This window comes from Heterodontus francisci, chromosome 4 (assembly GCF_036365525.1).
Source record: "Heterodontus francisci isolate sHetFra1 chromosome 4, sHetFra1.hap1, whole genome shotgun sequence".
Classification (NCBI taxonomy): Eukaryota; Metazoa; Chordata; class Chondrichthyes; order Heterodontiformes; family Heterodontidae; genus Heterodontus; species Heterodontus francisci.
Window position 1 is genome coordinate 187407146 of NC_090374.1, and position 24343 is coordinate 187431488.

Below are 24343 nucleotides of genomic sequence, written 5' to 3' on the forward strand. Positions count from 1 at the left end.
TTCCCTTAGCAGAGGGGTCAAGAACCAGGGGGCATAGATTTCAGGTAAGGGGCAGGAGGTTTAGAGGGGATTTGAGGAAAAATGTTTTCACCCAGAGGGTGGTTGGAATCTGGAACGCACTGCCTGAAGAGGTGGTAGAAGCAGGAACCTTCACAACATTTAAGAAGTATTTAAATGAGCACTTGAAATGCCATAGCATACAAGGCTATGGGCAAAATGCTGGAAAATGGGATTAGAATCAAGCGATGGCCGGCACAGACACGATGGGCCGAAGGGTCTGTTTCTGTGCTGTATAACTCTATGACTCTATGATTCTATGAGGCGCTTCACAGGAGCATTATAAAACAAAATATGACACTGAGCCACATAAAGGGATATTAGGTCAGATAACGAAAAGCTTGGTCAAAGGGGTAGATTTTAAGGAGTGTCTTAAAGGAGAAAAGCAAGTTAGTGGGGCAGAGAGGTGAAGGGAGGGTATTCCAGAGTCAAGGGCTGAGGCAGCTGAAGACACAACCACCAATGGTGGAGCAATTAAGATCAAGGTGCTCAAGAAGCTAGAATTAGATGAGCGCAGATACCTCAGAAGGCTATGGGGCAAGAAGAGATTACAGAGAGAGGGAGAGAGGAGGTGATGGAGGGATTTGAAAACGAGGATGAGAATTTTAAAATTAAGACATTGCTTGACTGGAAGCCAATGTAGGTGAGTGAGCACAGATGATAGGTAAATGGGACTTGGTGCGAGTTGAGAGATTTGGGCTGCAGAGGGCTGCAGAGATTTGGATGGCCCCAAGTTTACAAAGGGTAGAATGTAGGAAGAATGTAGGAAACTAGCCAGAAGTGCATTGGAATAGTCAAATCTAGAGGTAAAATGGGGCATGATTCAGGGCTTCAGCAGCAGATGAGCTGAGACAGGGGCAAAGTTGGACAATATTACCAAAGTGAAAATAGGTGGTCTTAGTGATGGCATGAATATGAGGTTGGAAGCTCATCTTGTGGTCAAATGTGACACCAAGTTTGCAAATAGACTGGTTTATTCTCAGGTTGTTGCCAGGGAGTGGGATGGAGTCAGTAGCTAGGAAACAGAGTTTGGTGTGGGGACCCAAAACAATGGCTTCAGTCTACCCAATATTTAATTGGAGAATATTTCTGCTCATCCAGTAATGGATATCAGATAAGCAGTCTGCCAATTTAGCAACACTGGAGAAATCGAGAGATCTCTTGATGAGGTAGAGCTGGTCAGCGTACATGTGAAAGCCGGCACTGTATTTTTGGGTGATGCTGCCAAGGGGCAACATGTAGACAAGAAATAGGAGGGGGCGGAGGATAGATCCTTGAGGGACACCACAGGTAATGGTGCAAGTGCAGAAAGAGAAGCTATTGCAAGTGATTCTCTGGTTACGATTAGATCGATAAGTAGGAAACCAGGTGAGAGCAGTCCCACCCAGCTGGACTACAATGGAGAAGCGTTGGAGGAGGATGGTGTGGTCACCCATATCGGAGGCTGCAGATAGGTCGAGCAGGATGAGGAGGGAAAGTTTACCTTTGTCACAATCACATTGGATGTCATTTTTCACTTTGGTAAGAATTGTTTCAGTTCTGTGGCATGAGCAGAAACCTGATAGGAGGGATTCAAACATGAAGTTCCAGGAAAGATAGAAACAGATTTGAGAGGCAACAACACATTCAAGGACTTTGGAGAGGATTGGGAGGTTGGAGCTGGGGTGCTGATTTACAAGGACGGTGGGGTCAAGGATTTTCTTTTGAGCAGAGGGGCGATTACATCAGATTTAAAGGAGTTTGGGACAATACATGAAGTGAGAGAACCATTAACAATATCGGCTAACAGGGGGGCCAGGAGGGGAAGTTGGATGGTCAGCAGTTTAGCAGGAATGGGATCGAGGGAGCAGAAGTGGGTCTCATTGACAAAATGAGCTCCGAGAGGACATTAGCGGAGATAGAGAAACTAGAGAAAGATGCGAGCTCAGGGCTAGGGCAGGATGGAGCATTAGAGGAAGTTTGGCCAGGTGGGAGAGTGGAAAGAAGGGATGATGCAGAGGAAGCTGATCAAATGGTTTCGATCTTAGTGACAAAGAAGCCCATGAGCTCCTCGCACTTATTGTTGGAGGTGAGGGTGGAGGGGAGAGGGGTTTAAGAGGATGGTTTGCAATAGAGAAAAGAAGCCATCTTAGCATTCCAGGATGATCCAGGAATAATGAGCAGTTTTAGCAGACAAGAGCAGGACCCAATAGCATTTTATGTGGTCCATCCACATCTGGCGATGGATGGCAAAACTGGCCATAGCCTTTTACGTCTGCGTCCCATGGACTTATGGGAGTGGAGATGAGGGTCGTACCAGGGGAACGGCCAGGGTGAGAGAAAGTAATGGTTTTAATGGGAACTAGAGCATCAAAGGTGGAGGCGAGGGCAGGCTGTGCAAATCAGTGTTTCATACTTTGAAACTGCTGATTTGAGGTTTCCAGAGAGCAAACAGTTGTCATAAGACTCTCACTGATGTGAGACCATGGTGTTCTAGTCCAGTGGCCTCATGAATGGAAAGCAGGGACTGCAGTAGCACTAAAATTCCCAATGCAGTGAAATTTTTTAAAGTCAGATGGCAGAAGGGGGGTTGGTCACAAAATATCTTCTGCAGGACTCCTTCTGACACATAGAATTATGGACCAAGTCAATGGAAAATACTTTCGTTGACGAACTCCACTGTAAAGCAGTGATCTTGGTGACTCCCTTTTTCCAGAGATCAATCTGAGGTGAAAAGATCTTTGTTTTTTGTTGAGGAAAAAAGGTTAACTTTGCAAAAATTAGCTATGTAGAAAACCAAGGAGTGAGACATGTTTGTGTTTATAAAGTTCTGTACATATATTGTCTCTATATTTTAGGACCATAATAATGGAATGCAGCTGGTGACAACTGCAAGAAGGACAGAAGTCTCACGAGTTTGAGCTTGCTGGGAGTGCAGAAGACTACTTTTGAGACTAAAACCATATCATTGAATTGAGCACTAACACCTTTCCACAAGACTGCAAAATGTACCTTTGCCAGGTTGCACATTGCCAAGTTGATGCAGCCCATAAACTGTCTAAAGAGTGAGGTTGCATTGTTGGGTCAACCTTCAGGTTTAATGCAGGACTCAGCTACAGTGTTGAGGCTATTTCTGTAAGCAGAAGTAACTATCAGATCCAATACTTCAACTCACGTTTGCCAAACACAAGCATGGTCTTGAGAGGGCAGCAAATATATTTACATATATGATTCTCTTATCTCTCATGTAAGGGTTTCATGGAACTATCCTAAGAGACACTAACTGAAATAGATTATATTAGGCCAAAAGTGGGTTAAATGTAATTGGACATTTGTTTAACAAATAAACTTAACAAGACTAAACTTGCAAATGGATTTTGGAGAAAACATTTCCTTTTATTTTTATTATTCATATGTTACTTATTACTTTTGGACATTTAGGGTACCTTAATGTTTTTACAAAGATTTCAAGTGAAAATACTTTGAGACAGACTCAACGCAATCACCAATGGACAGAAGCCAACAATACACAACTTAGAACTTTGGCATGTCTTTCTGATATGACATAAAGATGGCTGGCATGGGAAATTAAAGCAATACTTTGGTGCAGTCTTCTGAGACTGGAGTTAATGTACTTTGGCTGCAATTCCCCTTTTCCAGCTGGTAGTGCATTTACTGCCAGGAGCATCATTGCAAATGCAATACTGCCAAATTTCCTAATGATGTGGCGATATATAAGTGTGAGTGCTGTACTTAGATGTTTATCAAGGGACCTTTCTATATCTTTGCTGACAACCCTTGCTCGTAATTTGGTCATCTGGGAAGAAAGTTTCTTTGCTTTTAAAGCATGGTGATTGAAGCATTGAAAGAGTAATTTTTGTACCAGCAAACTGGGGAAGCTGAACAATGGAAGCTTTCAGTTTTAACATGTAGAGGGTGCAGATAGCCAGAAACACTTGGTTGAAACAGCAACTTGTCTAATGTTATTTTATAGCAACGTGTAGGAGGCATCTTAATTGCAGAGTTTTCCATTCAAAATTAAACTCGCATAAAGTCACATTCCCTTTGACATTTGCTTGTTTTACCCCATTTCTTATACATTTGCTGCCCTCTCAAGACTAAGTTGTGTTTGGCATTTTGATAGTTACTTCTGCTTCCAGCACTCACCTCATTTATGATCCTTACTATTCATTTCCAATCAGTGAAGTGCGTTCACATTTGGGTATTCACAGATAAATAATGCTGGCAATCTTCCCGTTTGCTTTTGTATTTGAGTTATGTAGCTCTGCAAGTTCCTGAGTGTCCCTGGGTTGCATGTGATCCTGCCACAGATTGAACATTTCACGTCAAAAACCTGGTTTTACCAAAATACTGGATTATAAATTCCAGACCAGGTTTAATTTAAATTTACTCCTGCAGCCTATCAAACTGAGCATTATAGAAAAAGCACCATCTTTGTGTTAAAGCATTTGGCAAACATTTCTTCTTTGGTGAGGGAACAGAGGCACATCTCACTTTTAGCACAATAATATTGCATTTATACAGCGTGTGGCCTGTTTGGCACATTTTCTGCTATTGTGTGTTGCGTTTGCAAACAAAAAAACTATTACCATAAAGATAATTACCTTTGAATAGACAAAATACTTTATTGTTATTTCCATAACTGGAAAAAGATATTACCTAGTTTTACGAGAGTGTTTGTCTTCTAAGGGGACTCCTCCACACGTTGCTAGAGTGAATCAGCACTAGGTTATGTTCATGGGGAGAAAAAAGAACTGGGAGCTAATATTTTACATTAGGAAGCCAATGAGCAGTGCAATGGAAATGTATACATTAGCAGTGTCTTGCATGATATGTGCTCAGTCTCAGCCATTTTATCATGGGAAGGGATTGAGTGGAATATAAAGGCTTTCTCACAAGAGTAAAGGGAAAGTTGGTGATCAATTCACACTGCTAGTCTTCAAATACAATGGCAGTGGAATAGATTTTCAGTACATCATCTCCGAAATGGTGCATGAGACGAGGAGACCAAGATGGGGTGAATAGAATTATAGAATATAATACACACAAAAGGAGGCCATTTGGCCCGTTGTGCTTGACTAGCTGAATGAACTATTCACTTAGACCCATTCCCATGCTCTTTCTCCTTTTAATTCTTTTTGAGTATTTATTCACTTCCCTTTTTGAAAGACATCTATGGATTCTGCTTCCATCACTGTTTCTGGCAGGGCATGCTCTATGCTAACAACATTGATGGCATATGATGGGTAGGGGGGATCGACAGGAAACATAAGAAGCTTACATGCAAACAAACAGGAAAAAAGAGCAGAGGAAAGAATAAAGTAAGGGAGGACATTGATGGCAAGGGAGTAAATACAGTTATAGAAGAGAAGTCTAAAATGTTGGTTAAGCATAAATTGAGAGGAAATCCTATTAAAAATGAGTTAAACTTTCTGTACAGCAAAGCACTCAGTGTCCATAATAAAACAGGGGAACTGGAGCAATTAAGAGAAACCAGGCACATGAGGGATTACTGAGAAATGGGCAGGACTTTTATGTCCCCACCCACAGGAGCAGGAGGGCGGGGTGTGAAATCAGTTGGGATGGCAGGGGGTGCTGTGCCCATCACCTCCCCTCCCCCACTGGTATCTTACCATGGCGGGGGAGGTGGCAAGCGGCCCTTAGGCCAATTAATGGCCACCTAAGGGCTTCCTCCCACTGCCACTGGCATTTTCCTAGCGACAGATGGGCACTTCGCCACTTGGGGAGGCTGCCCAGTAATACCTCTGATTGTCCAGTGGTATGGGCTGCCCCCACTGGAACAACCCCTCCTCCCCCACTGTCTCGATCTACACCACCCCCGGCCCCTACTTCACCAGGGCTCAGCCAATTGACCCCGATGAGATCTGACCCCACCTACCTGCTTCTGAGGCTGGCGTCCTCGGTGCCTCTTCTCACTGGGCACAGTGTCAGCAGTGGCCATTGCTCCCAGTGTTGCTGCTGGATCTGAAGACCTGCAGCCTTCTGATTGCCAAACAATTCCTGGAGGCAGGACATTATGCCTCAGAGGGGCGGTAGCCACAACTGCAGGCAATTAATTGCCTGAGCCACACAAAATTCGATGGTAGCTTCCAGGGCCGGCGGAGGAGGGCTTTCCCACCCTCCACTTTCCAGTTGGTGGGCAGGGCCTCTGTCTCCTCATGATATTCCAGCCATGGCTACAGAAAAATCAGGACTGGGAATTAAACTCACAGGGTATAACATTATGTAGAAAAGACAGAGAGGGAAAAAGGAGAGGTGGAATAGCTGCACTTATTAGGGATAACATACTAGCAGTAGAAAAAACTATCAACCAAACAAAAAAGCATCCATATGAATAGAGTTAAAAGATAATAAAGGATCAATCACACTAACAGATGTATTCTACAAACAATTTAATAGCAGAAGGCAAGTGGAGGAAGAAATATGCAGATAAATTCAGGGATTGAGTGAAAAACAGAATAATAATCATGCAGGACTTAAACCATCTCGATATTAATTGGACAGAAGAAGTCGGTAAATGGATTAGGGAATGGAGTTCCTATAATGTGTACAGAACTCCTTTCTAACACTATATGTAAAAAGTCCAACAAGTGAAGATTCGCTATTGGATCTAGTAATAGGGAATGAATCAGAACAAATAGGAGATATAAAAGAAGGGGTACATCTCGGCAACAGTGACCATAAAATAATATGCTTTAACATGATAATAGAGAAGGACATAAGTGTGATGAAAACCAGGTTAATAGATTGGAGAAAAGCTGATTTTGAGGGGCTGAGAATAGAACTTGGGAAAATAAAATGGGCAACATTCTACATCTACAATGATGTAGGACAACAAGGGAAAACATTTAAAATAGTGTTCAACAGAGTGCAGAAAAAATATGTTCTGCGAACAGGGAAGAACAAACTAAATACTAATGAGACTTCACAGATGAATAAAGACATAAAAGAACAATTGAGGGTAAGGAAAGAGGTATACAATAAGTTCATAGATAGCAGAGGAGTGCATGATAAGAGACAATACGAAGAGGACAGAAGTCAAAAAACAATTAGGAAGGAACAGAGGAACTGTGAAATTAAATCATCAAGGAATGTAAGAAAAATAGTAAAATATTTTACAAGAACATTAATAAAAAAGGAAGGCTGTAATAGGAATATGGTCATTAAGGGATAGACTTGAGGAATACCACAGGTAACAATAGAGAGATGGCCGAAATATTAAATAATTATTTCACTTCAGTATTTATCAGGGAGATATAACAGATGGACATGAGATGGATAATGGATAATGAGATGAGTGATGAGATAAGTGCATGTAAAATTGAAAAAAAAAGGATGTATTAAATAAACTAATCAAACTCAAAGAGGATAAAGCCCAAGGTCCGGATGGATTGTATCCATGCATTTTAAAATAATCTAGGGTAGAGATAGCAGAGGCATTATTGCATATATTTAATAATTGTAATACCTATGTTTAAGAAAGGGGATAGAACATGTCCAGGGAATTATAGACCAATCAACTCACTATTGGTTGGAGGAAAAATAATGGAATCCCTACTGAAGGAGAGAATAGAAGAACATCTAGAAACAAAAAATATAATAACGAATAATCAGCATGGATTTCAAAAGGAAAAAGCTTGCTTGACCAACCTTATTGAATGTTTTGAGGATGTGACAGAGAGAGTGGACAATGGTAATGCAGCAGATGTAATTTATCTGGATTTTCAAAAGGCCTTCAATAAGATGTCCCATAATAGACTAATGAATAAGACCAGACCATCTGGATTCAGGGAACATGTGGCAGAGTAGATTGCTAGCTGGCTCCAAAACAGAAAGTAAAGATTGGGAGTAAAAGGTAGCTATTCACATTGGCGGAGGCTAGGTAGTGACCTTCCACTGGAATCAGTGCTGGGACCACTGCTGTTCACAATTTACATTAACAATTTGGACTTTGGAATCAAAAACACAACTTCTAAATTTGCAGTTGATACCAAATTGGGGTGATCGTTAATACTGAGGAGGACTGATTAAAGGAGGACATTAATAAACTTGCAGAATGGGCAAATAATTTGCAAATGAAGTTCAACACAGATAAATGTGAAGCAGTACATTTTGGTAGGGAGAATAGGGAAGTCACTTATTACTTTCAAGGTGAAGTCTAGGTGGGGTCAAGGAACAAATGGATCTCGGAGTACAAATACACCAATCACTAAAAGTTACGCCACAGGTTAGAAGGCCATAAGAAAGTAAACCAAGCACTATGGTTTATTTTCAGAGGGCTAGAATTGAAGAGTAGGGAAGTTATGCTAAACTTGTCTCAGACCTTGGTTCGATCACATTTAGAGTAATGAGAAAAGCCTCTTGTCCCTGATTATATTGTCATGAATTTCTTCTGTATCCCCTCCATGGCCTTGTCTTCCTTCCTGAATTGAGGGATCCTAAAGCTGGACACAATTGGGGATGATTTTCAATGTACCACATGGGCAATGAAAATAAAACTCAACAACAACAACAACTTGCATTTATATAGAACCTTTCACATAGCAAAATGGCCCCCAAGATGCTTCATAGGAATGTTATGACAAGATTTGAGACCGAATGACGTATGGAGACATTAGGACAGCTTGTTCAAAGAGGTAGATTTTTAGGAGCATCTTAAAGGAGGAGAGAGAGAGAGGTTTAGGAAGGGAAAATGTCCTGATGGAATTCATCCTAGCGTGTTAAAAGAAGTGGCTAGTGAGATAGTTGATGCATTAGTTTCAATTTTCCAAAATTCCCGAGATTCAGGGAAGATTGCGTTAGATTGGAAAATGGTGAATGTAACTCCTTTATTCAGAAAGGGAGGTAGACAGAAAGCAGGAAACTACAGGCCAGTTAGCTTAACATCGGTCTTAGGGAAAATGTGTTAAGCTATTATTAAAGATGTTGGGCTGAATTTTATTCGGGTGCCGCGCTGCACGGCGGCGCCCTTTCAACTCAGCGCAGCACCCGCATTTAACAGCCGCCACAGAGCGCCCGCGATATAACACGCTGGGGCTCATTAGCATCACTGTGCCGAGCCTCCCCCCGATATTAGGCGGGGAGAGGCGGGACATTCGGCGCAGTGAGGAACCATTTGACAGTTGAGTAGCAGGTGCTGAGGCCCTTTTTAAGCGCCCCAGCACCTGCTTCCTGACAGCTGTCAAAGAATACTTACCTGACTGCTGAAGAATGGGGCTGCTGTCAATCTGGCAGCAAAGCTGAAAGTGCTGCAGAAATCCAGCAGGTCAGGCAGCATCTGTTCACAGACCTGAAAGTTAACTCTGCTTCTCTCTCCACAAATGCTGCCTGACCTGCTGAGTGACCCCAGCACTTTCCGCTTTGCTGCCACATACTCACCCTGCTGTGTCCCAGTGTCCTGTGAAGTTGTGATCCTCTTCTCCCACTCAAATGTAACATTCCTTCTTGTAGACGTGCTGCACCTGGGTGAATAATCTAAAATTTGCACATTCCAGGATGTGAGACTTAAATAGACCATAAAAGGTATTACAGAGTTTTACAGAGAACACACTGACACAAATGGGAATGTATGGGTGTCACAGCAATGTAAATACGTCTTTCACTAAATGTTCCTCACCAACATGTGTGTCCTTTTCTCTGTGTGAATGATGTGTGCCAGCATGTAGCGCCAATGTCACATCCCTTTGCACCGTTGGCCCTTCAGGAGAGTCAACGTATGCAATAACATCATTGCCATGCCACCATTACACATGAGCGTCTCCACAGATGCAGTGACATGGACATTGGCTCAGTCAGCTGCTGCCTCTAATGGTTTACACAGGGATGCTGCAGATGTGGTCTGGTGCACAGCAGGTGAGTGAGGGTGATGCGTGGCTTGCAGATCTCATATCGGTTCCTATGGAGTAGACAGCCTTTGTTTGATAAGCCACAGCCGTACATCCCTAGCTCACTGCTAGCCCTACGTGTAGAGTCTGGGTGCCATCTGCCCTCCCTTGCGTCTTTCATGTTGTAGGTCCTCAGCGTCCTCATAGTCCGAGGATGAATCCTGTTGACGTTTCTCCTCATCATGCATGGCCTGGCCCCTATTGGGTGCATAGTTGTGCAGAGCAGCAAAGAAAGGAGCTGGCCTTTTCGGCCCGTAGTATAGGACATCACCCTATCCATCTAGGCATTGGAGGCACTCTTTCAGCATGCTGATCTCCTGCTCAGTGATGGCTCATGTAGCTCAGTGGCTGGCGTTGTATCTCTCCTCTGCAGCAGTGGTGGAGTCTCTCACTGGTGTTGGGAGCCATGTCTGCTGTGAAAGTCTGTCCTGTAGCGGATATACTCACTGGCCCTCCAGTGCAGGACATTGGTGACCTCCCTGATGCAGTGGTGCACTGTTGACTATGTGACCCCCCACAAAGGTCTCTGTTGGGCACCTAAAAGGCTGCAGAGGTGTCAGGCTTGAGAACCGCTGCCACTATGAGGAACAAAGGCATGGAATGTCCACCGGAGCCCATGGACTGCAAGTCATCCTTGAGCAGGGCACAGAGGCGTGTCACCACCCTCTCTATATGTGCAATCTCCTCTGGCACTGGTGCTCTGACATCCGATGGCATGTCATGTGGGGCCTGTAGATGCACAACAACCCTAATGGCGGGCTCTCCTTGGGGGCTGCTGCTCACGACCGGGGGCCCCTATGTGGATCGCATCTGCCTGTTGGCATTGTCGGATGAGCCATACCAATTTCCATGTGATAAATAAAATTGAACCCTGCATGTATTCGAAGGTTCCTAACAGGGCATGGATTGGTGTTGACGGGTACATCAGCTGCTTTCCTGGCATGTGGCGTGCAAACGTATTGCCCATCTTGGTCAACACTCAGAGTGGCACAGCATGACCACATCAAGATCCTAGCAGCTGAATCAATTGCCCCCACCATCCATAAAACCTGAATGCTCCTGCCCTTTCTGGCACCCTCCCTACACATAGGGTGCCTAATGGCCTTTGCCCCCTCACAAACACAGAGCGTACACTGTTAATGGAGGGACGGCACATGGTACCTCCCTTCATTCCAGCACAGTTTTCCCTCCAGTAATCCCAGACCCCCTCCCTTTCAGAATGCAGAATGAGACCCCTGCATATCTCCCCCTCCCTCCTCCCTTTAAGAATGCAGAGCTAGACCCTGTGTATCCCCCCTCCCTCCTAGGAACATAGGAACATAGGAAGATAGGAACAGGAGAAGGCCATTCAGCCCCTCGAGCCTGTCTCACCATTCAATGAGATCATGGCTGATCTGTGGTCTAACTCCATATCCCTGCGTTTGGCCCATATCTCTTAATATCTTTGTTAACAAAAATCTATCTATCTCAGATTTAAAATTAACAACTGTTCTAGCTTCAACTGCTGTTTGTGGGAGAGAGTTCCAAACCTCTACCACCCTTTGCGTGAAGAAGTGCTTCCTAACATCTCTCCTGAACGGTCTGGTCCTAATTTTTAGACTATGTCCCCTAGTTTTAGAATCTCCAACCAGTGGAAATAGTTTATCTTTATCTAGCCTGTCTTTTCCTGTTAATGTCTTGAAGACTTCGATCAGATCACCCCTTAACCTTCTAAATTCTAGCGAAAACAGACCTAATTTGTGAAATCTCTCCTCGTAACTTAACCCCTGTAGTCCAGGTATCATTCTTGTAAACCTACATTGCACTCCCTCCAAGGCCAATATATCCTTCCTAAAGTGTGGTGCCCAGAACTGCTCACAGTGCTCCAAGTGGGCTCTAACCAGGGTTTTGTACAGCTGCAGCATAACCTCTGTGTCTTTATACTCTCGATATAAAGGCCAGCATTCCATTAGCCTTTTTGATTATTTTCTGCACTCGCTCGTGGCATTTTAAAGATCTATGCACCTGACCCCCCCAAGTCTCTTTGGACATCCACTGTACTTAACCTCTTCCCTTTTAGAAAGTACCCTGCTCTATCCTCCCTTTAAGAATGCAGAGTTAGAGCCCTGTGTATCCCCCCCTCCCTCCTCCCTTCTAGAATGCAGGGTGAGGGCCCGCCGGCTTTTCAGATCGTGAACGGGACAGCACGTGACAGCCGCCTGTTCAACGAAAAATCCGGCAGTGTCGGTGGAGAGGCGGCGGGCTGCATAATCAGCAAAGGTAAGTAATCATTACCATATGTTAATTGTGGTGTCGCTGCTGTGCGGCGGGCGGGCCGCACTGAGGTCCCGCCGCCACCAGTAATATGCAGCAGGCCCTTCTCAATGTCGTGGGTCAAGGCGGGCCTCTCTCCGTAGCATTTTACCGACCCCTGCGCCGCGACCCGCAGTGTCGAAGGGGCCGGTAAAAATCAGCCCGTTATAGCAGGGCATTTCGAAAAATTCAAGGTAGTCAGGCAGAGTCAACGTGGTTTTGTGAAAGGGAAAGCATGTTTAATCCATTTATTAAAGTTCTTTGAGGGAATTACATGTGTTGTGGATGAAGAGGAACTGGTGGATGTATTGCACTTAGATTTTCAGAAGGCATTTGATAAGGTGCCACATCAAAGGTTAGTTCAGCCATGAACTAACTGATCAAATCAGTTCAACCATGAACTTATTGAATGGCAGAGCAGGCTCAAAGGGCCGAGTGGCCTACTGCTGCTCCTAATTCATATGTTCATATATATTCACATATTCATATTTTCATATTCCAGTGCTTAAAGCCCAGAAAGCTGAAGGCATGGCCACCAATAGTGGAGAGATTAAAATCAGGGATGCACAGGAGGCCAGAATTTGATATCTGCAGGTATCTTGGAGGGATGTGGGACTGGAGGAGATTACAGAGATAGGGAGGGATGAGGCCATGGAGAAATTTGAAGACAAGGATGAGAATTTTAAAATCAAGGCATTGCCGGACTGGGAACATATGCAGGTCAGCGACCACAGGGGTGATGGGTGAATGAAACTTGGTGAAAGCTTGGATACAGTCAGCAGAGTCTTGGATATAAAGTTTATAGAAACTTTGGGAGTTTCCATAATGAAAGGCTGATCCACAACAATGGTATCATGCCTAGGCGACAAGTTAAAAATGTACCCTACTATTAACTATGGCGTAATTCATGATTTAAATTAATTTTTATTTTGAACTTTATAATCCTTTTTACAAAATCAAGCATCCAATAAGGACAGCTTTATCAACTTGTCCTCCTCCCATTTTTAAAGATTTGTCTCTCTGCTCCTCTTTAAACTTCTGTCACAAAACCTTTCCTAATTTGGACTATTCTATACAAGTCCAACAATAAGGACATAATTAATTTCCCTAATTTAATTATGGGAGCTAAACAAATCAGTAAACCAAAAAGGTTGAAGCACTCCAAGTGGAAAATAATCTGGACTTTGATTTTAATTGCCTTGATGTGAAATGTCTGCAAAACCAGAGAGAAAAGCCTTCTGTCACTTACAAAAATGCAAGCATCGCCCTGATTTAACATGAATCCTAATTACTTCAAGAAGTGAACTGCATCAGATGAGATGATTTGAGGAGACTTGAATCTTTGAGGGTTGTATCGATCCAGGAATCAGTACTTAAGCCACCTTCCTGGTACAATATAAAACTGTCAAACAGTACACGCATGATCAGAAAATACAGCAACAAGTAATGTTTTTGTTGCAAATGCCTGACCAATGTTGTAAGTGCCATTGATTTAAGTCCCTGGAAGCCTGTCTGACTCTGGAATCTAAACCCATTTAGCTAATGGCAGGCTCATGACTACTTGATGCAATGCTTAATAATTTAGCAATTTAACAGGGACTAAGGGGGAAATTTAATTATTTTCGCCACATTGGGTTTGGACGTGGGGAGAGCATATAATCAGGTGGGATGGTGGCGGGGGGGGGGGGGGTGATCTCCTCTGCAATGGCGCTGCTCAGTTAAAGAGCTGCCAGCCTCTGATTGGCAGGCAGCTCACAGAAGGCGGGACTTCGTCGCCAGGGTCCTTAATCCCGGGGAAGGCCCGCCACTGTCCATTTAATTGCCTAATTGGCACTTGATTTGGCAGGCCTTCCCCAGAGGAGGAGACATGGAGCTCTCGGCGACGCTTTTGCTGTTGGTCCAGATGCCCTTCGCCAAGACAAAACCCCGGTCCGAATATGGATATCCTCTTTTTCAGCCATGGGTCAGTTAGTAGCCTTTGCATCTCTAAGTCAGAAGGATGTGGATTCAAGCCTGAATTCAGCAACTTAAGCACAAAAATCCAGGCTTGCACTCCAGTACAGTACTGAAGAAGTGCTGCACTGTCAGAGATGCTGGGCTGAATTTTATCGGCCTCTCGATGCCGCAGGTCACGGTGCAAGGCCCAGTAAAATCCTGCGGGGAGAGGCCTGCCTCGACCCGCATGTTGAGAAAGGCCCGCCACATATTACCAGCGGGGAGGGGGGGGGTGGAAGGGGGTTGGATCCTCGATGTGGCCTCCCCCGCTGCCAGGGGGCGGGTCCTTCATATACATATGCAAACTGTACCAAATGATTGCAAAAAACTTACCTGCTGGCGGAGGCCGTCCCGCACCGATATTATGGTTGCCATTCGTGCTCCGCACACCTTCAGAACTCCGCATGAGGTTCTGGGCTAGAACCTGGTGGGGAGGGGGGAGCAATAGAATTTTCAGGGCGGGAGGGGTGGAGGAGCTGGGAAAACAGTCTTTACTAGCTAATGGGATGGTGAGAAGGGGTTGGGGGTCAAAGGGAACAAATTTTGGGGGGGAAAGTTCAGAATACTATTAAAGGTTTATTATGGGGGAAGATTGCGATTAATGTTTAATTTACCCATTGAGGGGGTGGGAGAAGTGATTTCTATTTGACATGACATTGTATTGTTACATCCCGGAGATCGGGACCTTTAAATTTTAGAAGGCTACTGAAGGGCTTTGAGCCCTTTAAAAATGGCACCAGCGCCTGCGTGGTAGTGCCGGATGCCATTGTTGGGGACGCAGCGGCCGCCCCTTATGTCATTGGGGCGGCTGCTCCACCCCCTCTATTTAAATAAGCATAATATCGTGGGGGCTCAGGGATGGCACTTCCAGGCGGGATGCACGCTGTTTTTAAAGTGCATTGCCGCGAACTGTGGCATACTCGTAAAAGACTGCTGTCTTTTTGATTAAATCTTAAACCGAGGCCCATCTGTCCATTCAGGTGGATGTAAAAATCCTATGGCACTTTTTGAAGAAGAGTATGAGAGTTCACCCTGGCCAATATTTATCCCTCAACTAACATCACTAAAAACAGATAAAAGGTCATATTACAATGTTGTTTCTGGGACGTTACTGCGTGCAAATTGGCTGCCGCATTTCCTACATTACAACATCAATACTATAGGACACCCTGAGGTTGTGAAAGGTGCTACCTAAAAGCAATTCTTCCCTTCTTTCCTGCAGAAGTAAACTGGCATTTGGACAGTTGATAAGCAGCATGAGCAACAATTGTGGAAAAGTCCGCAACATGGGCTGTCTTGCTGTCCTAAGTCATGGTGAACGTCTCTGTGGAAAACCCAGGCAAATATCTGATGAATGGAATATAATTTGATGAATTGAACAGACTAGTTTTTCAGAATTTTGTAGATGAAAATGTGAGTATTTTGACAAGTGCAGAAGAATTAACGATTCAAATCTAACTCAGTGGGAATAATTTTGACTCTTTGCGATTCTGTAAAATATGTGATAGTGAATTATCAGCCTCTTGAACATCTCTCCCCATTTTCGTTTCCACTGGAAAGAATATGGAGAGAGAAGTGAAATGGATAGTCAATTCACTACAATCCACTTTATTACTATCGCACAGGTCAAAGTTACCCCACTGTCCTAAGAGTTTTTTTTTCTGCTTTCTCCTCTAATGTTCACTGTTAAGTGAATTATAGTTATGTCCTTACTAAAAGTACAATATGCCTGTGATTATTGTATTACAGGAGTACCAGGAAAGAGGAATGAGATCCGTTATGAGTGCTGTGAAGAGCCCTATACAGACGTGACCTATACAGTCATGATGCGTAGGCGTACACTCTATTATGGACTAAACCTGCTGATTCCATGCGTCTTAATATCTGGACTGGCACTTCTTGTATTCCTGTTGCCAGCTGATTCTGGAGAGAAAATTTCATTAGGTGGGTCTTAATCAATAAATATCTTTTTTGTTGGTGTTTGAGGCATTTGGATGGAAAGTAGAACTTGAGTTGTCAAAGAAGATAATGAAAGACCTTTAAGTGAGATGACCTGAAACAGAAAGCATTATAAATAGCAGCAATGTACTTCTGTTGTTCTGTGCGGAACATTTTTTTAAAAATGTATTATTGTTTTGAATGTTGCACTCATCAAAGTGATTGTAACCAATGCTGGGGATCGAATGGTTTTCCATTTCTCATGCTGTGTCTAAATCAAACACGATCAAATGAATTAAACCATGGGCCAAATGTGGAAGAGAACCTCTCTATATTCTGCCCAATCTACTGTAATCACATTCTTTCAAAAATGTCATTCGCTCACCAGCGCTAATTTGTCCATTTTTCATGCCAGCCATCCTGAATGAAATAGCTGGTTTGTGCATACATATTCACAATGTGGCTCACTACCCCAGGAATGAAGATGAAACTGCGCAAACTTCACTTAACACTTGTACAGCCAACGCACAGCAAAGATTTTGGTATTGTCAGTCCCAGAAGCAAAATCATATTTTGCCATTCAGTTTCCAGAACTTGTTAAATATTTTAAAGTTAATTTATCATGACGAATTAATCTCCAATGACATTTTATACAGACAAAAATAAAAATGCTCTCAGATATCTGCGCTCCTCTAATTCTGGCCCCTTGAGGATCCCCGATTTTAATTGCTCCACCACTGGTGGCTGTGTCTTCAGCTGCCCAGGGCCTAAGCTCTGGAATTCCCTCCCTAAACCTCTGCCTCCCTATCTGTCTTTTCCTGCGAAGAGCCTTGGAATGTTTTACTATGTTAAAGGTGCTATATAAATACATATTGTTATTAATGTGTGTGTCGTTAAGACACTGTTATTTCTCTCAGCAAGATTTGGCCCCTTGAATAAATCATATAGATAAGTTGGAAAAACTCAGGCAAAGCTTCTGATGAATTAATTTAGACAGGCATTTTTGTCAGTGCCTTTTCTGTCTTTATAGGGCAGAGTAATTTCTCTGTTACTCTGCCCTATAAAGATAGAATGGGCACAGATTTCATCTCTGTAGCACAGAAGCAGATTCCCCTTCTGCGGCGTAACATCGTGAGAAGGGCACCTACGCGAGCATCCCATGAGAACACAGGAAGCAGCTGAACTGGTGCTATCCTGACCTCACACAGCCCTATTGACAGGCGAGATGCCCATTGCCCAAATTTCGGCCATGCAGGTCCATTGGATGAATTCACAGGTCACTCAACAAGGATCAGGCTCAGTTGCAAGAGGGGCTAGGCCCCAACTTGCAGGTAAGGTGATTTTAAAGAACTTCTGCTATTGCAAAGTGTCGGAAGTACTCTGGTATGTTTTTGGAGGTGTTAGGGTGAGTTTCTGGATTTGGCAGGGAGTGTTGCTGCATCCTCATAGGAAGGGCAGAGAATCAGGTGACCTGTCCACACAAAGACTGCATCAGGTAAGGTGGAAGCAGTTACAGCAGTTACAGTGCCTCTGGGTCTGGAGCACAACAGGAAGATGGAGCAGAGATTGTGAAGAGAAGGCAAGCTCTGTGCAATGCCCGCTACTAAGTTGGCGACAGACTTTTCCATACCCATTGACAGTAACAGGAGGCTGTTTGCCAGGCCAGCCAATGCACATAGCATCTCCTCCTCCTGAGGCTGCTATGGCTGGACAGGTGGCAGTTCTTGGTGTCTGAAAGCAGAAAATCAGAAGGGGAGAGGTGAGGTGTGGGAAGTGGGGTCAGGTGGGAAGCAAGAGGTCCATGGTTACACCATCTACAGCTTGATCATCATGCCAAATTGCAGCATGAGGGTGAGCTAGAAATTGAGCAGGGGCGTAAGGCAGGAACATACCATCATTCTCAAAGTTCTCAGTGACACCGAATGCCATGGTCGTGGACAGCCCCCTTATACGATGAACCATCTCCTCCATAGGGTTCAGGAGATGCAGGTGTACCTGTTCCCCACCAATTTTGTTCTGCTCTCTTCTATTGTGTTCCACCTTGTCCTGCAAGCGAGAGGGCAAAATATCAGTGATTGTGTTGCACGGTGTTTAGGTAATGTGCCTGCCTTGGCTAAACAGCTGGAGGTATGTGGAGGCAGTGGGAGGTGGGTGGGAGGTTGGCATCTACCCTATTAATCCCCTTCATAATGTCAGAGACCTCTATCAGGTCACAGCTCAGCTTTCTCTTTTCTAGAGAGAAAAGAGCCCTGCCCTATCCAGTCTTTCCTGATAGTTGTACACTTTCATCCTTGTGAATGAAATTTAATGCATATGCGTGAAATAATACATTTTGTTAGAAAGAACAAGGAGAGGCAATATAAAATAAATGATACATTTCTAAAGGAGCAGAGGGACCTGTGGGTATATGTGCAAAAATCATTAAAGGTGGTAGGGCATGTTGAAAAAGCGATTAATAAGGTACACAGGATCCTGGGCTTTATAAATAGAGGAATAGAGTACAAAAGCAAGGAAGTTATGCAAACCTTTTATAATACACTGGATCAACCTCAACTGGAGTATTGTGTCCAATTCTGGGCACTTTAGGAAGGATGTGAAAGCACTTAAAGAGGGTGCAGAAAAGATTTACGAGAATGGTTCCAGGGAAGCGGGCCTTCAGTTACGTTGATAGATTGGAGAAGCTGGGGGTTTTCTCTTTAGATAAGAGAAGGTTGAGAGGAGGTTTGATAGAGGCGTGAAAAATCTGGACAGAGTAGATAGGGAATAACTGTTCCCATTGGCGGAAGGATCGAGAACCAGAGGACACCGATTTAAGGTGAATGGCAAAAGAACCAAAGGCGACAAGAGGAAAAACCTTTTACACAAGCTGGTGGTTAGGATCTGGAATGTACTGCCTGACAGTATGGAGGAGGTAGATTCAATCGTGACTTCCAAAGGGGAATTTGATAACTATCTGAAGAGAAAAAATTTCCAGGAAAGGGCGGTGCAGTGGGACTAGCTGAGTTGCTCTTGCAGAGAGTAAGCATGGACATGACAGGTGGGACCGCTGCATTTTGCACACCCGCTGCCACTCTCGGCAGCGGGATAATAAAATTCAACCCTATGACTCAGTTATTTTGACAAGACTAGAGAAGCTGGGATTGTTTTCCTTCGTGCAGGTAAGGTGGCGAGCTTGAAGTCTGGAGGTCCAAAAAAATAGCAGGGAGCCATGTCGGGACTGGTCTTTGATGCATTCCCACCAATGGGGAAGTTTCCCAGAGGTGGCCGGGATGCAGGTTGGCTGCCTGCTGAATAGAGGCAAAAAGCCAATTTAAATAATTAAGGCCCCAATTAGGGGTGATTTTGAAGGCCCACCGGCATTTTCTGGTCACAGAGCGCCCACCCCCACTACCCACTGCGTGGGGAGGACTCCACCTCAATGGAGGCAACCTCCCTGTGGCAGGCTGGGGGGCCATTGGAGCAGGAGGCTTCACCCCCCAAAGACGGGGCCACCGGTAGGTAGCAAAGGCCACAGCCAGTGGAATTTCCTCTCTGCTCCAAGGGGCCTGCCTGCTTGGTCCCTCTGAATTTATAGTGTAAATTTATGCCTCCAAGGGCACCTCCACTTTGATGTCCCCTACCTGCCTCACAGCGCCCACCTCTCCCAGTAGGGCTGCCAAGGCTCTAGATCTGCCGGCCCTGTGATTGGGTCAGGAACCCGCCCACTGTCCTTAATAGGGCCCTTAATAGCACGGGGTGGGGGGGCCAATTAGGAGGCGCCTTGGGGAAAATAGCTCCCCCTGTCCAGCTTCTGGCAAGTGCAGGTTTGGGACCCCCATTTGGTTCTGATGTTGGGGTCCTGAAGTCCTGCCCTCTGTGTGTCTGGGACTGAACATGATGCAAAGAGTAAAAAAAGGCTGGGAAAGGGCATGGAAGCCCAATTCCAAGGGGACAATCAGTTCATATTGGGGTTTTGGGATTGCACTAAAACCTGGAGGGAATTTCCAGTTTGGACTGATTGTCATTTATTGCACTGGGTGAGATAAAATCTGTTTGATATCTTTTGGTGGAGTGTTGACCTAACTTGGTTCCGCAGACAATTCCAACAGCAGCCCAGAAATACTCCAGAATGGTAATTAGCAAACTGAAAAGAAACCTGTGTCCCTTGAAAATCCCTCAAAGCCCCCCTGCCCAACTGGCACAAATGGAGGACTGAGATTCTTTTGATCTTAGCTGTTACTTCAGGCGAACACAGTTAATGCTATTTTTTGGACTGCACTGCTTAACTTTCAAAAGTTATGTTATTTCACCTTCTCACCACTTCTTTTCTGTCTGACAGGGATCACTGTGCTGTTATCATTAACGGTATTTATGCTGCTTGTGGCTGAGATAATGCCAGCATCATCTGACTCAGTCCCATTGATTGGTAAGTGTGTCGACTCTTAAGCCAATCTGTACTCCTTTGGTAAGTGGAATAGATATATAATTTGTCAGTTTAATTTAATAGATTACAAAGGCATTGAGTTGTCAGTTCCCTATCATCACCAATGCTGTTTTAAAAAGGGGAAATTTAACAATTTTTGAAATTGAACTTGTGTTTAAGTCTCTTTAAAAAAGCAAAATACATGAGTTTACGTACATTGGTATTTCTTGTGAAGACGTACACCTGGCTTACAGAATACTCAGGTGCTTGGATGTAAACTACAGCAGAATAAATATTTAACATGGAATATTTGTTTTTTTGTACACAAGCTGGGTCAATCTTGATGGGTTCCGCTTTGTTTTCTGAAGCAGGTGTCATTCCAGCAAACCTTCCACCATTTTGAGTAAGGATCTGCCGCAAAACAAATTATCCCAATGAGCATTGCAAATTTAAAATCATTGAAATTTGAGGGCGGATTGGAAATAAAATTGCAAAATTTCCAGGCAATCAAGTGATGTGTCATAGAATGGTTCCTGGTGAACCCGCATTGACCATTCTCCAAGCACGACTTGCTCAGGTTAAAAGCAAGGTGTCGGCCTTTAATGTTAGAGATACCTGTAAGAAGTTTTCTATATGTTAGGCCCGCAATTTTTTTCAGATTTCTACAATCCCAGAGCTGGTAATTTCATTTGATCTGGGGATATCTGGCTGTTATTGACAATTTCTGTTGTGTGTGTACATGTGAATGCATGTGATAGGGAGGAGGAGCACAGAGGGAAGGAGAGGGGATAGATAAATCATGGGAATTGTAGTTTTCACCCTGGTGCTGTGAAGCTAAAATACCCAGAATGTACCGTGTTGCATGAGAACACAAATTTACACCGTTAAAGCAGTGGAAATAAAGTGTTATTTTTTTTAATGGAGATTAATCCATTAAATACATGATGTGATTTAAATGTGTTCTTTAGGTTGACATTCCATTGTTTACCAAAGGTGGCTACTATCAAGGTGGATAGGGGATGTTTATGAGATATTTAAAGCTGATTTCAGACATTGGTCCCAGAGTTCTTCCTACTCAGAACATGGCAAATGTTCACCTATTCAAAATGCTGGTCATTGGAGTTTCAGTGGAGAGAAAGCCCTCATTGATGCAATGCTAGATAACATCAGAAAGAACTATAGATGTGCTGGGAGATAGAGCGAGAAAGATATTTGGCATAATTGTGCAAATAACTATAATTCCTTAGCTCCGCTCCACTCAATGTAAATGTGATAGAGTGGGTGGTGGTGACCTCAATTTCTGACCCTTCTGAGTATTTGAGGTCAGTTTGGGATCAAGTGATTTATATACATCAGAAGGCTCTCCATGTGTAGTTGGGCACATCTTAGGTGCCAACTACAGGAGGAAATGGGTGAAGCAACATTGGCAAGCCACCCCTTGGCCACCTGGTCATCATTTTTTTTTATCGTTGTCCAATTGGGCAGTTGATTGTATTTGTGTTGAATCCAGAACAGAACCAGGCCTGGGCTCCCTCACGGGTTGCATTTTCACTGCTGAAGGGATCTGTACCCCAGGTTCGACCAGGAGTGCACATTGTTGGGTGGTATAAAAGATGGGGTCAGGGTAATTCCTGGTATCGACTCTTAAGGAATCTATTATTAAGCAGGTTATAGCAGGTCATTTATAAAATCTCAATGCAATCAGGCAGAGCCAACATAGTTTTGTGAAAGGGAAATCGTGTTTGACTAATTTATTAGAGTTTTTTGAGGAAGTAACAAGCAATGTGGATAAAGGGAGACCTGTGGATGTGGTGTACTTGGATTTCTAGAAGGCATTTGACGAGGTGCCACATCAAAGGTTACTAAACAAAATAAGACCCCATGGTTTAGTGGGTGACAGATTAGCATGGATAGAGGATTGGTTAGCAAACAGAGAGTAGGCATACATGGGTTGTTTTCAGGTTGGCAAGCTGTAACTAGTGGAATGCCACAGGAATTAGTGCTGGGACCTCAGCTATTTACAATCTATATCAGTGACTTGAATGAAAGGTCTGAATGTATGGTTGCTAAATTTGCTGATGACACAAAGATAAGTTGGAGAGTAAGTTATGAGGACAAAGATTTGGCAGATGGAGTATAACATGGGAAAGAGTGAGCTTTGGCCAGGAAAATAGAAAGGCAACACATTATTTAAATGGGAGAGATCGCAGAACTCTGAGATGCAGAGGGATCTGGGTGTCCTAGTACACGAAACACAAAAGGTTAGTAAGCAGGTGCAACAAGTGATTAAGAAGGCAAATACAATATTGTCGTTTATTGCAAGGGGAATGAAATATAAAAGTAGAGATGTTTTGCTGCAGTTGTACAGGGCATTGGTGAGACCACATCTAAGGCATCGGTGGCGGACGAAAAAATGGCAGCCCGCACATGTCGCAGAGCCGTCGCGATCCTAAGCACAGTGGCTCATCTAAATAGCTGGGGCGGGCCGCCCCCCTCGGATCACATGGAGGGGGTGGGTTGTCCATTCCTGGCAATGGCGTCAGCTGGCTGTGCACAAGCGCTGATGCTATTTTGAAAAGGCTGTTGGCCCTACCGGCATATTTAAATTATTTAAAGATAGATTTAATTAAATTAAATAAACACATTTCTTTTGCCCTCCCCCACCCCAATAACAATTAAATTAAATATTTGCCCTTCCCTCCAAAACACCTTTACCATCTGACCTTCTCCCCACAAACTGCACAAACTTTAAACTACAACCCTTCCCACCATCACCTACACCCATGACATTAATTTGGCATGCCCCCTGCTCACAGCATGGATAAATTTACCTAATGTTACCTCCCCCACCCACCAGTGTTGCTCCTCAATTCCTCAGCTGGGTATCCGAAGGCACGGGAGTGCCAGCCACCGGGCCAAAGATCACGGCAGGCCATCAGGAGATGATATAAGCTTGCTTAAATTAATTATTTTAATTGATTAGCATATTACAATTGTGGTCCCCTCGCCCGGAGGCGGGGAGGCCGCCACAGTGCCTCGCTACCCCCGGGAGCATCGGGCCGGGCCCTCCCGGCATCGAGGTCCATGGCAGGCCTCGTCCGGAGCCTTCTTCAAGCCTACCCTAGCCACAGAACTCAACACCTGGGAAAGAGCAAAATCCAGCCCCTAGAGTATTGTGTATAGTTTTGGTCTCCTTACTTAAGAAAGGATTTAATTGCATTGGAAGAAGTTCAGAGAAGGTTCACGCAACTGATTGCTGGGATGAGAGGATTATCTTGTGAGGAAAGGTTGGACAGATTGGGTCTGTATTCATTGGAGTTTAGAAGGATGAGAGGTGATCTTATTGAAATATTTAAGATCCTAAAGCGACTTGACAGGATAAATGTTTAAAGAATGTTATCCCCTTGAAGGAGAGACTAAAACTAGGGGGCACAGTTTAAAAATAAGGGATCTCCCATTTAAGACAGAGATGAGGAGAAATGTTTTCTTTCAGAGGGTCATGAGTCTGTGGAACTCTCTTCCCTGGAGAGCAGTGGCAGCGGGGTCATTGAATGTTTTAAGGCAGAGGTAGACTGATTCTTGACAAACAAGGGGGTCAAAGGGTATTGGGGGTTGCGGGGGGTGCGTAGGCAGGTAAGTGGAGTTGAGTCCACAAACAGATCACCCATGATCTTATAGAATGGTGGAGCAGATTCAAAAGGCTTAAAAAGCTGACTCCTGCTCCTAATTTGTATGTTTGTCTGGTGTGGACTTT

The 24343-nt window shown here is 44.1% G+C and overlaps 1 protein-coding gene across 1 annotated transcript in view; it reads left to right on the forward strand.

The window, feature by feature from the left end:
- Positions 1-24343, forward strand: part of LOC137368764 (neuronal acetylcholine receptor subunit alpha-7-like) — a 135094-nt gene that overhangs the window by 18327 nt on the left and 92424 nt on the right. The window contains exons 2-3 of the mRNA XM_068028962.1: positions 15999-16193; positions 20506-20592. Coding sequence (XP_067885063.1) covers positions 15999-16193; positions 20506-20592 — 282 coding nt within the window. The remainder of the gene's footprint in view (positions 1-15998; positions 16194-20505; positions 20593-24343) is intronic.